The 16895-nt window shown below is 42.0% G+C and overlaps 3 protein-coding genes across 3 annotated transcripts in view; 1 reads left to right on the top strand and 2 right to left on the bottom strand.

The window, feature by feature from the left end:
• Positions 1–288: 288 nt before the first annotated feature.
• On the top strand, positions 289–11881 carry SARC_10130 (hypothetical protein). Its single transcript, XM_014295837.1, has 15 exons — positions 289–977; positions 1703–1880; positions 2719–2850; positions 3532–3613; positions 4435–4691; positions 5091–5217; positions 6425–6540; positions 6865–6951; positions 7096–7241; positions 7521–7643; positions 7853–7935; positions 8493–8882; positions 9466–9582; positions 10217–10269; positions 10506–11881. The coding sequence occupies exons 1-15, from the start codon at positions 841–843 to the stop codon at positions 11832–11834; spliced, it is 3357 nt and encodes a 1118-aa protein (XP_014151312.1). The 5' UTR covers positions 289–840; the 3' UTR covers positions 11835–11881.
• A 553-nt stretch (positions 11882–12434) lies between these two features.
• SARC_10129 (hypothetical protein) lies at positions 12435–14438 on the bottom strand. The gene has a single exon (XM_014295836.1). It carries the CDS (start codon positions 13779–13781, stop codon positions 13077–13079), a length of 705 nt encoding a protein of 234 aa, XP_014151311.1. The 5' UTR covers positions 13782–14438; the 3' UTR covers positions 12435–13076.
• Positions 14439–15264: 826 nt separating this feature from the next.
• Positions 15265–16895, bottom strand: part of SARC_10128 (hypothetical protein) — a gene marked incomplete at its 5' end in the record, with an annotated part of 5755 nt that continues 4124 nt past the window's right edge. Inside the window, 4 exons of the mRNA XM_014295835.1 lie at positions 15265–15511; positions 15879–15974; positions 16097–16207; positions 16512–16679. Coding sequence (XP_014151310.1) covers positions 15413–15511; positions 15879–15974; positions 16097–16207; positions 16512–16679 — 474 coding nt within the window. The remainder of the gene's footprint in view (positions 15512–15878; positions 15975–16096; positions 16208–16511; positions 16680–16895) is intronic.

Below are 16895 nucleotides of genomic sequence, written 5' to 3'. Positions count from 1 at the left end.
TTTGTCTATGAACATTTTCATCTGATCCCAATAAGAGACCACTACTAAATAGTAGAGAGAGAGTTTGAAATAACGTCAACAAGAATACAAAGTGGTATACTCTGGTATGTATGGACATCACTGTATTTATTGACTTCACTGTATTGATTTTTTACCATATTAAGTTTTCGCGGGCTTTATCGACTGTGAGTCTGTGACCGTGTAGTGTTTACTGTGAGTCATTCTCGCGTACATTAAATATTTGTATAAATACATACTTTCGTGTGCGATAAACTTTCGTGTGTGAATTGTGATGAGAATGTTTATAACATTTAAATACACGCTAGCAGCGCTAGGCGACCGCAGAGGTGCAGACTGCATGTTTGTGCAAACGAACAACTTGCACTGCATGACACATACACGTAATTAACGCTAGGCCATCTGAGACTGCATGAAAGCGAACACGGATAGCACCTCTCGCACATGGATGTGCAGAGTACGATACACACCGTTAGATCAAATCTATCAATAACATATAGAGTACGAGCTGTGCTAGGCTATGGCAGACTATATACAAATGGCATCTCTCGAAAGTAACTTGAATATGCAGGTTTTGCTACGCACAAGATATAGCATATCTATGAATCTTGTATAAATACACGTAGGGAAATCAAGCTCGTTGTAGACTATATGACAGTGAATTCATATTGCATCTTTTACAATCGAACGTGCAAGTTTTGATACGCACAATATATATAACATCCTAGCATACTTCCTTATAGAGGTGGTCAATTTGGGCTATCTTAACATACGAACATTCGTGCCCATTTGCTGATAGAAATACTCGTTCGAATATATACAATGTGTGCTGAAATAGTGCCACACAATTACAATCCACGGTCAGCAATCATTCCTTTGCTGAGAGACGCATTGTCTACGTTGTTGGATGGTCACACCAGTGTGCATAAGCAGATGAGAGCCTCCTTCGAGTTACGAAGGTAAGAAGACAAGTGCTTCAAGTTGGTACATATTTACTGTATTGTACATTGCTTCGTATCGTAATAAGTTCATCATAATGTTTCTCCGTGTGCAAATGAGTTGATTGATATGTGCCTTCCTATCCGAATGAGTTTATTCTACGTGTTCCTTTATATCTGAATATCATTCTTCTCTCGCACCCTCAACAATTATGCCACAAGCCGGAAGTTTTCCGTCAGTCGCTCGTTGTTGTGCTTTACGATTAACTTCCTTTCTTGTAGTAGTCCTAGCATGAAGCTGTCTGCTGTTTCGAAGGGTCAATTACCAGAATTACAAACGCATACTATTTTACACGTTCCTTCGTACCCGAATAAGTTAATTTAGAAAGTCTAAAGTTCTCTATCAGTTGCATGTTGGTGCAAATCCTGGAACATCTTATTTCAACATTCATAGTGGCGAGAATTAATGACAGACTTTCGATGTGTCAATGAAGTGAATGATCCCATATGATATCAGCATAGGTCCAAGCCGATAAGTGTCACTAGGGCTGTTTGTGAGATATCACTGCAGGTAACATTGGACGATCACTATGTCGCATATTCTGGTGTTTATCCTAACTAAGATTGAGTCTGTGTATATATAATTTCCCATACGAATGCACTGACTGAGATCATGTCTGTAGATATACATTTTAGCATACGAGTGCACATCTAAATTTACAATGTTCCCCTCGTTCTACACACAGATGCGTACACCGGCTCGAGAAATTTCATGCACGCCTCGATGACGACACAGTTCGTGAAAGTGCCGAAGTGTGTGCAGCAACTTCTACATTCCATGTGTATGCAGAGCACCGAACCCAGTACTACGAAGTGCTGGTAGATGTTCTCAGTCGAAGTGCTGGAAGTAAGCAGATACTGCAGGTATGCATTTCATACTGAATGCAGGAGTATTTGGTATAGCGCCTGAAAGCGTGCATACATCGGTGAACGTGATTTCAACCGTATGTGTGTATGTGTATATACGTCTTGTCCTGTCTGATGATGTATGAATATTCAAAAGTTGTCATCGGGTTTTGCGAATGTTTTCTATGGTCCAAACTGTCGTTTTCGTATGCTATGTGTTTCATCCGAGATATATTGCATCGTTTGTCTCTGAATATTTTTGGGTGTTACATAGGACGTGTATTATGCAGTTTCGTTGTATCCAAAGATAGACTGCTGATCGATTGAAACCATTAGTGCTATAATTACCGTGTACTTGATTCGTTATACCTGATGCATCTTTGCGGGCAACCTGTCCCTGGTTGACAATATAGTGCTATCCCACAAATCCACGTCAATTTTATCATTGCATGTAGTATTCCAGTACAATACATATTGTTCTTTAGGCTGGCCAAAGTCGTTGATAAATTCGGGATCATGTGTCGTGCACATGCTCTGGTTCTCTAATCGTGGGTTTTTTTTGAATGCCTCATCGGAGAAGTATTTTCTGATAAGCATATGCATGGATATACCGCTTGTGACTGATGTTTCAATGTTTAAGTTTTTACTATGCGCCTATTTTGGTATAAATCATGCCTTTATATTTCAGTATTGCGATTATCAACAAGTAGTTTTGTACTTTTTCACCACTTGTGTAGAAATTCATATGTATTTCAGAGAAGACACAGACACAGAATAAGAAAAACACTGTGAACTCATTCAACTATGAATATACGTACTTGTATCTCTCTGGTTACACGCAATTGCAATCGAATAGAATGTTCTGTACTGCTGCCCCTTTTTCTGTTCCCCGCACGATGTGTCTGAGGGCAAGCCGGAGACGAGAGCCCGACGAGCCTTACTGACAGCGCTTTCTGCGGAGATCACAGACGTATACACACGAGTACTGGTATGGGACATGTCAAAATGTTACATCACCGTTTGCTTATTTTGAAGTCTAAATATACAGCCCAGTGTGGGAGATGCATGATTGGCATGCTTATGCAGCTTAGCAAATGTGTGTTTGCCACTGTGTGGAGGTGGCGCACACCATTGGGTAATCGATATTTTATCTTTGCGTAGAGCCTCTCTACTCAAGCTATGTCAAGTCACAAACTCCGAGTCCATTTGTAGATCCGGTGACTTGTTTATGTTGCACGGCGATGTGATTGAATTTGTCGGCGAAATTGCGAACGATGATCGTCGACAACAGCAGGAGCTGCGAAGCAGTATTGCGGCTATTCGTTAACTCTCTGCATAGAAACACTGCATAATTACATCGTTTAACCCCACAACAAGTCCCCCTCAACACCCACGGAGGATCAACGTTTCTACAGCCCTAGTAACCGATCTGAACATAGCAATGGTTAGGTAGCGGAACAATAGCAAACAAGCGGAAATGAAGTGCAGCACATCTTTCAATCTGGTTATGCCCTTGTCACTTTGACGGCATGGATTATGATACGAAACGTTGACAATTCCGACTAATCTGAGAGTATGAACGTCAGATTAAACTCTTCCAAGAGTACGTGATTTTTTTCTTAGCTAATTCTATAACCTAATTGCTTTTTGAAATAAATCCCCCATTCAGATCTTAGAGTGTCTGATCAATTGGTGCAAGTACGGAATGCAGTTGCTACAGGACATGAGCGTGTCGTTGCTATCGATGCTAGGTATGTTGTTTCTTACCTGAATTCTCGCAACTGTATTTGTGCATACATATCAGTTCATATATACATACTTGAATTATCAATGTAGGTTTATAGTCGCGATGACAATACATGCCTCATGGCACAGTTCTATTAAAAAGGTGCTAGGCCGTTTAAACGAGCCTGCATTGCAAGCGTATGCCTGTATACGTGTATCACACCTCAATGCGCTGCTCACGTACTTCTGTTCGAAGAACCCGATATGTTGTTGATTCATCCTGCTCACCCTTAAACGTCTCTTCCAGCACAATCTGACCTAGTTATTCGAGTTCATGTTGGCACCTCCTGTGGGTACATTCAATAGGGCCATCGTACATTACTTCAACTTTCTTTCCTGTGTATGCTCGTAGAGTCGCCGCACTAATGCAAAAATGGACATGAAGTACATGTCTGTGCCAATGCGGAGTCAAGCTGTAGAATTGTTTACTGCCAATTAATCAGTAATTTTCTCAATGCCAAAAGTTTAGTTTGATGCAATCACCGCGACTGGTCTTCTCTATAGCTCAGAACCGGGATATGGTGTCTTGACTACTTTGTTGTAGAATTTCTCAATATTGCCCATTTCGCCTGGTACAAACTCCTTGATCAGTCTTATCTGTACCCCAGAACCAGGAGATGGTGTTGTGACTACACCCTTGTAGTATTTATCAATTTGACTATATCGTCTGGCACAATCTTCTCCACGTCTTCTCTACTTTCTAGAACAACCGCATATTCTTTCAATACCAATGTCTGAATATTCCTAATTTGGCCGACTTCACTAATATATATGTATATATATCCAGGAGAGCTCTCAAGGAATACCCACAGCGGCAGACAACAGGACAGCGGACATATGTGGGCAAATACACATCCACAGCACACTCAAGTACCCGTGTGTGTGCTGAAGCGAATTTATCGGTTGCTGGGTCGCGTTGTGATGGATGCCTCTCGAGGTGCGCGGAATAAGAAAGAGAGGAAAGCTATCGGGGCGGCAATCGTGCCGTTGATCAAAGCCCTGTGTGTTGGGATACAGTCGGATAGAGGCGTTGTGCGTTCGTTGGTAAGGATTATATACTCGTAACAATCTTTTTTGGTTGCTTGCAGGCAGCTTTTGCAGGGATAGATATATTGCATATGTATATTTCGAACGCACGTATATATATGTGTGTATTTCCTGATATCTGGAAGTGTATCTATGTCTTGACTTCAGTAGCAGTATCGTCTTGTTATCTGGTATTACAATTTTGAATTGATTTTTGGTCTATAACGGTTGTACAATCGTCTACCAACTCTGCCGTCACTTGCGTCAGTGGATACCGGTACTTGATATGGATATCTTGTTTTCGAATAGAAGTGTCGTTCCTTGTATGTCATGTACTTAATTGCATATAGCTCGTGCATATATCATCTCACCACACACCTCACATATCCGAAAATGTCGCTCTACGCACCTGCATAGGCACCTCAACTGCTGCAAAGATTGTTCAACGAGTGTCCCGGTGAGCGCATGTCCATTACAAAAGGGTGTGTGACGTACTTACAAGATCAGCATTCAATCGCAACGGGAGAACTGAGTGCCATATCGGGTATGTCTGCGTTGTCGTGAATGTTTGTACCCCGCGATGTCTTTGTCAAGATGTTTTTATATACCTATAGGATGGGGTTCATCGGTAATTATCGGTACCAGGAGGTATGTATGCGCACGACGATTGTAGGGTTTGTATTTCGCGTATGCATAGATGGGGTTTGTGCATTCCCTTTATAGTATATTACCAGTCTTTGATTTGCCATCAGTGCGTTCTGTGTTTTCACCGAATAGTTGTGTGGCACCTCTCACAATACGAGTTTTGTTGCATTATATGATTATGATCCGATTTTACAAAAAAAACAAGTCCAGTGGAACGCACATCTGTATAGCTTTGATGACATATTGAACTGGCATACTTGCGTGCTGATAATTCATTCTCTATCTCTTACATCTTACCAAATTTCGTGCCTCTCTGCACGCACGTAAATTCAAGCACTTTCAACAAGTAAATTTACTTGTTGAGCACCAAGTTCCAACTGAAACTCATCAGGGTTTAGGGGTTTTTTTTTCACGTATTTCCGTATAATTTTGATTGTCAGCGTGAGTGCTTAGGGGTTTACGGCTTAGGGTTTACCTCAAAACCTCTAAGCACTATGCATACGGAAGTTTTCCACAGACATGTATTGTGTGTTCAGCTGTTTTCTACAGACATGTATTGTATATCTAGCTGTGGCACTGCGCATTTTCTGACTGTCCTTATGCATATGCACGAGTGGAACTGCAAAGACACATTTGTACAACTGTATGTAGACCTTCGATCTACACGGGTTCTCTCTCGTGAAATCTACACGCCATTGTGTATTCAACTCAAATAGTTGTTGTGCATTCACAATGGTTTTTAGATCAGCTGATTACGCAAGCGCATCTGTTGTGAATTCACTTGCTGTGTAAACTCAGTTCTAGCAATTGTTTGCGCTTATCTGTAGTGAATTCACTTGCCATGTGTAGACTCAGTTTCAATAGTTGTTTCAAGCTCGTCTGTGTTGTGCTCACTTGCATTTGTAGTGTTATGCACCTACACCGTCTGTAGGTCAGTTAAATACACAAACTTGTATCTCATGAATTGAACTCGACATTTATAGATCAGCAATAGCTACTGTTTTGCAGTCAAAGCAATATGTAGGCCAGTCATTCTCACAATCCCCTTTCTCGTGATAATGACTCATCAGGTGTATATTCAACTCTAATATTTGCTTGGCATACAGCGCGCAGTGTACTCCTTGCGAGACTGCGTACTTGCCGAGTGCTGGCGAGAATTCTGAGTTCGTCGAATGCGCTGAACGAAATCAACAAGGCTTCTCTACAGGCATGGACGGATGAGGTAAATAGTGCATGCTGTTTAGAATTTATTGTACAAATTAAGATCATATCCGTGTTATGAAATTAGTTCACAACTAGAGCTATATCAGGCAGACATTTTCTTCCGCACTGACTGTCGGGAAATGGCTGCTTGATAAAGTCACAAAGAGTTGTGGAATGCACGACTCCTTTGCTTATAGATTGTAGCGCATAGGATGTACACACTATTGCTAATTGGAACAATAGTAGGTTCATCTCGAGGCCAGTCTTTCTGAGACTACTCTCGTATGCCATATCGCAGACTATCTGTTGTGGCCAACACACACCCTTCGCCTTTATCACACAGCGGTTTTCTGACGATTCCATTCTGGCTTATGAAGCTTTCAGTACGTTCGATGCGATCGTAGACAGGATGATAGGCCCGCATGCAAAGGTGTGTGCCGATGATTCATGCTTTGTATCGCGGCTGTTGGTTGCTCGCTATTGCTATACTGTGCTCTGATTTGAGTTTGTGCAAACGTTGTCTCGGGACGTACGTAAGCCTTATTGTGTAGGTTACCTCTCTCTGCATTTGCAGATAGACACCTCGGAGAAGTTTAAACGGAAGCAGGAGTTTGTCATAAAGCCTTTCTTGGAGATCTCCATCGCCAGACGTTACATAACTTCACTGCACGGCGATCCCGTGACTGTCAAAAGATTGCGTTTACTGGTGCTGCGACTCTGGTGGGTGTTCGGTGGGATAATCTCACTTCTCGTGTTATATGATGTATGTGATGGCTGATTTCCAAGATTTGCAGTGCACGAACGAGATTCGTGGGAAATGTACAATTCAATAGATGCATGCATGCGAGCTATTCGCCCAATATTGTGCTTCAGAGTGAGATATTGGGTAGAGTCATTCCTATAAACAATGTATGGATTATATCTCCCCTGTGTCTGATGATGCTTGTACTGATTTTGTCACTTCGTAAAGAACCCGTGTTTTATCTTCGAATGTTACAGGATCAAGGTGATCATTCTCCTGGACTTCCACGATGCTCTCTCATCGCCGGCGAATATGAAATGCATGCTTTGCTTGTTCACCACATGTCTGGCTTCGTCTGATCCTTCTGTGCTCCCATTGAGGTACTAATAGTTAGCTAAAAAAGTAGGGGCATTAAATCTCAATGAATTGATGCATCCCTGGTCTATAAGCTCGTATACTCAATTCGAATACATCTAGTGTCTTCATGGTGTCGGTCCTGGTAAAATATTGAATAGGTTGACCACCATCCAGTATTCCAAGGATGAAGCTGAAGTGTGGCTCAAGCGATGGCTCTATATGTTCGTTGCAGGTTTCAACTGTCGGACTGGCTCCTGAAGTCTCTCGCAGCACGCCGTTCCATATCTGCGACGGAGAAAATTTATGTCGGTGATGGTAAGATGGTTCAATGTCACTATAATGTCACTTATGATGGTAAAAGGGGTTTGTGCCTGGAGAATACAGTCCAGGTCGTCACTAATTACATGTTGTTCAAAAGTCATCGATAAATACATATATCGTTGCTACTTGCGAGCTTGTGGTGATGTATTGTAGCAAAGCTACTATCAAGAACTCTATAGTATGCGTTGTGCTGCATCCCGAAATCGGGATGCGAGCATACGTTAATCTAAAGGTTTCGGAGTACGTTCATGAATCTATGGACGCCTTTCGACTTGGATTGGCGTAAATATGCAAACACAACCGGATTTGATTGTTTCAATATGAATTTTTCAGTCTCATTTTAGTCGCACTTAAAGACTGTATCCCGATTGCAGGATTTTTTTACATCCTTAATAGTGACAAGGCTTCCGTTCGCCCTCCAGACACTGACAAGGAATGTTGTATTCTACGCTACCAACTATGATTCGCCTCGGTACATTCATCTGATAATGCAACTCTCACTCACCCCGAGCCCCATATAACGAAAACTCTTATTTTGATTGCTCACTCAGTGTCTACAGGCAATGGTTTGTCCATCTCAGATACCACTTGTACGGACCTCATCGCCGCACGGCCCATTCTCTCTGCACTGGCCATGCCACGTAACCGTTGCAACCCCATCAACAAGCCACATACAACTGCACATCACAGTAAAGCTGCATCTTCAGTCAACACAATGTGCAGATCAACTACAGCAGCCAACACTAGATCTACGGACCTCTCTTTAAGCGGGTCGAATGCGAGAGTGGACGTGGACGGCGAAGGTGACTCGTTTGTGAAACCAACAGTCAGCTCTGCCGTGTTTTCAGCGAGTCCGTGCCGTGAATGTGATTGTCCATTCGCCTATGATCTGATTCCCCTTCTGGTTTCAGGCGTAAGGGCTGCCTTTCAGCTTAATCAAGGTATTGTACATCATAAGTCCCATTGTTGCTAGCACGGCCACATTGCATCCTCTTTTTACCGCTTCACGGATAGCAAAGAAGAGATCAGTTTCAAATGCGCAATGCAATATGTGCTATATGTGTACTGTGCGTGAGAATGTGCAATGGTTCGAGTGAACCATTTTTTTTAGATGTATGGAGGAATTGACACCGCCAAACTGCGTTTTTCCATAGAAATACACTCTTCGGTACTTGTGTTGACGGTTGTGACCACACAACGTATGTGTTTTGATGTTTTGAATTCAACGCACAAATGCCCGAGATAGGGTGTATAGTGCATAAGCATCCATTGTCTGAATTGTGCGCTTCAGATAGAATATAGTAAATAAGTTCCTATGGAATCATGTATCGTCGACCAAGTGCGGTTTACCGTGTGCAAAATGCTGCTCTTGTGCCAGAAAATATAGTGAATTTTGGTTTGGATTTTGTAGTGGAGTTTGGAGTGGATTCAGCTCATCATACTAGCTTGTTGACTGCTAGTTCTTTGTTCCGTGATCCATTTTCGTTTCGTTGATTTGCTGCTGTCTCTGCCTTCGTCATTTAGGTTCTCACATGCACGAGACTGCTGACATAGCTGAAGCAGCTTCGACCGCTCGATTCCCAGAGTGCCTCCACAGACTAATGTGCTATCTGCATCGGGGAAGGACTAGCGCCGATGCGCGTATGTTTGTATATGATCAGATTTCGGTATAAACTTCTACTGTATGGTATAGCCATGTTAATATGTACATGACAGTGTTGATACATTCTTTTTCATGGAGAGAAAATATTGGCAGGCTGATTGATAGGGATCTTCAGTATTTAGCCGTGCTTAAATTGTATTTGTTCATGGTTAGTATAGGATTATATACAATTGCACATATTGTTGGGTATAGCATGGCTCGATCCACCAAAACCTTCGGTCAGCCTTTAACGCAGTATCAGTTAGCTGCGAGTGAATCCCCGGCATACTCTTGATTTTATTATGTACACCATTTGTGCACATATACTGATACGTACGTCACTTGTCTGTATTGCGATGCAAAGGATCGGTGATTGACAAGCGATCAATATTTCAGTCATATTTGTATCTATTTAGCCCGAAGGAGATCATACGACATGGACACATTACAACAAACTGCAACCGAATTGAGTGCCTGATATTAAAGTTATCCGCGGCAAAGGAGTAGTACCACAACGATATACTAGGACATTAATTTTGTGATAAGCATTTTCTTAAATATTATTATCCATATGTAAACCTGTGGTTATACGTGATTCCTGATACGATCACAACCCATTCATCATGTGCACAGGAACCCGGCAGGTCGCTTATGATTCTGAAACGAGCTTATGCAAAATGAAAAAGGCAAGCATACTAATACGTTGCAGATACGTCACGGGTCTATCCGCTTGTCCTGTCGCCTCTCGTATGAGACAAATCTATCTCGGCACATTCCACTTAATCGCGTACATGTGTGTGGGCGTGAGCAGCCTACCATCGTGTGTTTCATCCATAATATGTTTTAGGGTATGTTCCGTGTCAATTTTATTCCATACGAATAATACACCCACTTCTGACCCTGCAACTCCGCCTTTGCACAGGAGATGCAATCGAACAGGTACTTACGGCTTCGCTGGACCGTTGCCATGGTAACATCGCTTGTGAGCAGTCACCATCGTGGCTATACGTCTACATGCGATGAGGGGATGGAGTCGTTTCCAGCTGGGTCTTTGGCAGCCGATTCGACTGTCCCGTTGAATGCGGACATACGCACTCCCGCGGTACCTCATACTCATTCCACACCCCACCACTGCAACCCGGCTCAATCCCATGCACACGCACAGTTGCACGCTCACCAATCTAGAGGCACGACTCACTGTCACGAGTGCATTAACCAGTGCAAAGTCAGCTGGCAGCAGGAGCATGTAGCTGCCGCTGCTCAGTGCATGCGCACATTCCTTGCAAGCATTCCTAGTAATGATACCGCTGTATTAGGTGGTGGACAACGAAGAATGTCACACACTGACCCATCTGCACCCGCTTCATTTACGCGCGCACGCGTTGTGGATGGAGAACTTACACATGGAGTACAATATACATACAACGATATTGGTGGCGGTAATACCATGGCCACTCAGGCACAATTAAACCTGTGCTTACCACCACACCTGAGAGTATACAACCACATGAATCCTCAGAGACCATCCAAGGCTGTACATGCTGATAGTGTCATGTGCGAGCAAAGTAGTACCGGGATGTCTGTGATGAGCAGAAATTTGCGTCAAACAACCCAAGACACGCCACGTAGTACTCCTCCATTTGCCGACACTTCTACCCGTGCACCTGATAGCACGCCTTCGACAATATACGCAATCGCACATTCTTACCCTCTAAATCCTGTTGAGGAACAAGAACCAGGAATCGCTAATGCGAAAAAAACCCCGCAAGCACCGAAGGATCAAAATCAGAAAATTAATGCACCTAGCAGAATTCGAACTAACATGATACTTGCGCAAACACCCAGTTTAGTGGATATGACACCAAGCAAAAAGTGCATATCGGCGGGGGCCGAACACCGCGAATTTGATGGAGACAGTGGCAGGCAAAGAGTACCGCCGACTTATAAGGACATTCCACGACAGCAAATTCATAAAAAAAACTCAACGCTAGAGAGCAGCAGATTATTTGTAGGTACAAGCGCATATGAGGAGACTCTAATTGCCAGAGAATTGTCGCATTTAGTGTGTACACTTCATTCATACAGTGCCTCCATAACATCGATGCAGTGTATTTTCGGTGCGATCCGGAAGCAGACGTCCAAGAGGGTACATGCAGAAATCGAAGGGGTCAACCGAACATTGGATACATCTGTACTAAACAACTTAAGGAAGAAAGGCGGAAAGTCTAATACTCATCTGACAAGGAAATAAATACTTACATATATACTCATAATATATATATATATATATATATATATATAATATATAATATAAATATAAATATATATATATATATATATATACAGGTATATATATTATGTAACTTAGCGCACGACGTGCAGATACTCACGGTGCGTTGTTTATGGTCTGTTCACGTATATGTCGAGGCATATGCAGTCTGTGTACATGTATGGCGAAGTATAGTGGTTGTGTTTGCTGATAGTATAGTTGAATTGTGCTTCAATTTCGCATTAAACGTGGTAGCAAGTGGTACTAAGCATGCTTCAAGTGCTCATATTCATCGCAGACGTTGCATTTCAAAGCACAGTACATCGATGTGAAGACTTGTATATGTACTGAATGTACATACGAATATACTCGATAAATAAACGGCCTATAACAGGTGGCAAAAAAAACTATTTAAAAAGATACCAATACAAAATATGTAATATATACTTTGTAATAGTTGTCGATTACTAATATACAGGATCTTATGACATAAGCACATGGGTAATAAGTTGTCCAGGACCCTATGGCTATAGGGGGTGATGAGTACATGAGTGTAATAAGGATCCTATGACTCTAGGAAGTGATATGTATATGGGTTTAATAGGGTCCCTATGACTAAGGTGTGATAAGTACATCTGTGTCATGGTTGCCTAGTACCAGTATTCAAGATCCTGTGACTCTAAGGGTGATAAGTACATGGATGTAATAGTTGTCTATTATCATTATTAATGGACTCAATGGTACATGTCATTCCGAAATGAATCTCCCTCGCCACTCATGGTGGCCACCGAAGAATAAGAGTTTAGATCTTTAGCCAGCGGTTTGGTCACGGGTTTGAGTTGAGATCTTCGGTTCAGACTCGTCATTAAACCATGAATCTTGATACTGGTACGCTCCTATCCGTCCAAGTGTGCAGATTCTCCGGATAAAAACAAGTAAGCAGCATAACATGCAGGTTGCACTTTGCTTTCAATTCTCGCTTTCTGATATCCCATTTGCTCGCTCATTATCCCATTTGCTTGCTCAAGGAGGGATAAGTGAGAATGGCTCTGACTCCCACGAATATCACTTCAGCACCGGAGTTAAGCATAATTCAGAGGTCGTTTCACGTAATTTTGCGATTAAGAAAACCAAAGCACGTATCAAACATTGGACTCCACATTCGTGCTGTTCGTTGAACCTTGCGAACTGTTTGTATCTATCTCGGCTATGGGTTTGAGTACGTCAAGGTTCCCTACATTGACTGAGGGTCTCACCTTTTGACAACTCATTTGACGCGATGCCGTAGCCTAGTTTGTTCCCAGTCCGTGTTGTTTTTTCATGACTCCCGACGTCGATGTCAAAGCCGGAAATCAGTACAGTATCCAGGAACAGTTCTGTAATCGTATATGATGTTTTGAACATACTGGCAAAATAGAAGAAGAAAAGTTCAAATCGATGCGGCAGCAGTCCATTATATGGCCCATCGTGCGTCTCAAAGAAGCACGCTCGGAGTACTATCAGGTTTGAAAATAGTACCAGAAAAAATCCTATCCGGACATTAGATCGATGATCAGAAAACTTTGACTGGACTTTTGTTCGGGTCTGGTAGACGTAATAGGCTAACATCGCGATTGAAATCTGCCATGGGATGATCGTAATCAATGCATAATATATCACATTTGGGACCTGATTCAATGAGGTTATCAGGTAGGGAAGGAAAGAATACACGGCCACCACAAGCGTTCCTGCTACCACCCTTAAGTGATATTCGTACAGAGGGACATCCTGACGAAAAGGATGCTTAACAAATACGTACAAAAAACGCTCTCTTGCAACTATCCAGGCCAGCAAGCCAGTTACCGAAAGATATTCCGCCATAAGGAAGGACAGTGACAGGTTGTATTTCTCTGCACTCCAGAGAACCAGCAATAAATATCTCACCACCATCAGGTACTGGAAAATGAAAGTCAATCCGGCACAAAAGCAACTCCCCGAGATGAACAGGAGTCCGCGAGCTTTCACCGGAGGATGTTCGCGTCTCCACAGAAGGACACCGAAGCGACCCACGAGGAGAAGAAATTGAAACCAAAAGTAATCGAGGTGACGACAACCATAGTCGAATTATTACCCCAGGGCATATCATAGAGCCACGGAGGTTGTGTCTTTAGCCAATGCGTGATGAGCCAGTACAGTAGTCCGTGTACAGAAAAATTGCACAGGAAATTCAGAACTGCTAGCCATTTCATAAAACGTTGATGATTATCATCTGATACACTATTAACTAATTGGTTTTTTAATCGAGACAATATCGACTTCGCGGGAGAGAGTGTAACCAAAATGGTTACTAACTCGTGACGATGATAACAGTGCGCATTGTATGTGGTTCAATGGTTGATCAGATACCAAGCTATTGATATAGACGCCGATAGTCGCTTGCCATTGCTATTATCAGTTTCCCTTAACTCTACTTGAGTCTACTAAACGTGTGATAGTACACTCTGTTTATGTGTGCGATTGTGCGTGTATATTGTAAAAAGGTTCCATTTCAGCGATGAACACGGTATTTCTCTTTCTGGGCCACTGTGACTGGGGTCTAGGCCAACTGTTCATGCATCTACTGAAATATTTTTCGATCTTCGCAAGTATTAAAAGGCATCCCTTTACCGTGACCGAGGAACACATACAAATAAACGTAAAAGTGCATATTACTATTTGCAACGTTTTATACACGTATTTATTATTTTAGGAAATACAAATATATGTACATATTTAAATTAGGAATAATATTATTATATAAAATATGCCATATTTATGAAAAATATATGGCATATTTACTTCTTATTTAATATTTTCCTAAAATTATATTTCGTTCATTTTCATATTTACTATTTTTCTAAAAAAAATATATATATGACATATTTATTATTTCTCTTGTATAATTTCCTCATATTTATTTATTTCTCCTATATTTCCACATATTATACTTTTTTAAGAGCATATTAATATTATGTATTTGACATATCTTGCTATTTAGTATGAGTGACGATAGTTAATACTAAAAGTTACAAGCACATTGATAAACAGTCCTTGTGTATGCACAACACTATAAGTATATTTTCTGATTCTCACTTATAAGAACAATAAAATGCGTTATTAGAAAGCGAGAAACGAAAGAAAAGTGTACCCTGCATGTTATGCTGCTTAGTTCTATATATTCAGTGTATTTCAACACTCGGACGGAAAGGAGCGTACGAGTGTCGAGATTCTTCGTTTTTATGACGAGTCTGAACCGAAGATCTCAATTCAAACTTGTGGCTAAACTGGTGGTTAGTTCTAAACTCTTATTCTTCGGTGGTCACCATGAGTGGTCAAAGAGATTTATTTTGGAACGACAGGAAGTTCTACTGAATGCCCGTCACTATCGCTCAACAGTGTTTCGCAAACTTGTGCATACAACATAACTAAGCGGCACGCTAATCAAAGCTGAAGTGTTTGTCTAGAAGTAATACATGCCCGAATTCTATTTTTAATTATTAGGCGATGATAGCCAGGTCTACTGTCGAGGACCCGCTGTCCGTTCAATCGTCTAGACCAATACCGAATGCTTTCTTGTGACCTCGAACGACCCTATCAGGATTGTACTTCTCGATCAGAGTCTTGACCGTGGTAAGAATATCCTGAGTTTGGGAAAAAAAATGCTAGCTTAACAACATATGGTGATGTGCTTGTATATGTACTTCATCTACTCGAGCACTTCAATAAAATACTCGACAGGAGTCAGTATGAACATACGCACGAGTATTTAACAAGCAAATCACCTACCGACAAAGGCGGAAGTAGTTGAGGAATATGCGTTACTAAACCAACGTGGAACGGCGCACAAGAGATGGACCCGGCAAACTTATAAAAAAACAAAAAGAGTACGAGTACACATGCACTCGACAATATTCATACTCATCAGAACGGTAGGGCGCGGTACTCTACATGTGTATGCATGTCTCTACGCATACAAGCATATGAATAATGCCAAATAGCCTGGTGTACCTTCGTATAAACCCGAACACAGTCGTCAGCTTCCACGGCATGAGCGGTTTCGAGCAGCCACGGTTGAAGAGTTTTCTTGGTTCTATGAACCCATCCCTAGTACAGCAGCGTCAATCACACAATGTGCAGTGAATGCGATTAGCAATGTCAAATACAAGTATTTCAAATACTGCACCCCCCCCAAACCCCACCCTTTCATTCCACAAGCGAATATATACCTTACAAGATTCTCGCTTCAGGCCATTTTCGTCGTAGCCAGTCCATTCAGCAACACACACCGCCCAAGCAATGGCGTCACGGAAAGGCACGCACGACTTTGCACTGAAATCCTGTAGGCGGCGATAGTGTATGTAGGGACAGTCAGAGGCATGTGAAGCTGAGTATGAGCAGAACTCAAACAAAACTACTAGGTTGACAATTGAGAGTGTATGCATAGCTAACTCAGACAAAACATACAATTTCTAGGGTACCGGAAGACAGCTAGAAATATCTGCACTATCCGGCCAGGCAACATACCTTCTCTCCTCAGAGTCCTACATATTCAAACATTCTCTGCGTACGCTCTTTATCTGTGGAGTATGAAGTGGGGCGTATCCAATCCTCAAACTCTGCCTGCACTGTTTGTTGACATACCTTGTCATACGCCTCGCCCTTTAGAAATTGCACGATGAAAGCACCGCCGCAGCCTTTGATCATGCCATGCTCGCGCGATTCTTTGACGAGCAGCTCCACGGCCTCGAGGGGTAAACTTTTTAGTCCGAAAACACCCATGTACTTATCACCCCCTAGAGTCATAGGATCCTGAACAATGATGATCTACCATTATTACAAACCGTGTACTTATCACTCCGTATAGTCCTAGGATCCCCATTACACTCATGTACTTATCACCCCCTATACTCGTAGGATCCTGAATAATGATAATCAACAACTATTACAACCGTGTACTTACCACTTCGTATAGTCCTAGGATCCTCATTACACTCATGTACTTATCACCCCCTAGAGTCATAGGAT

This window comes from Sphaeroforma arctica (assembly GCF_001186125.1).
Source record: "Sphaeroforma arctica JP610 unplaced genomic scaffold supercont1.1144, whole genome shotgun sequence".
NCBI classification, from domain to species: domain Eukaryota; class Ichthyosporea; order Ichthyophonida; genus Sphaeroforma; species Sphaeroforma arctica.
This window is presented reverse-complemented; position numbering and strand designations above follow the sequence as displayed.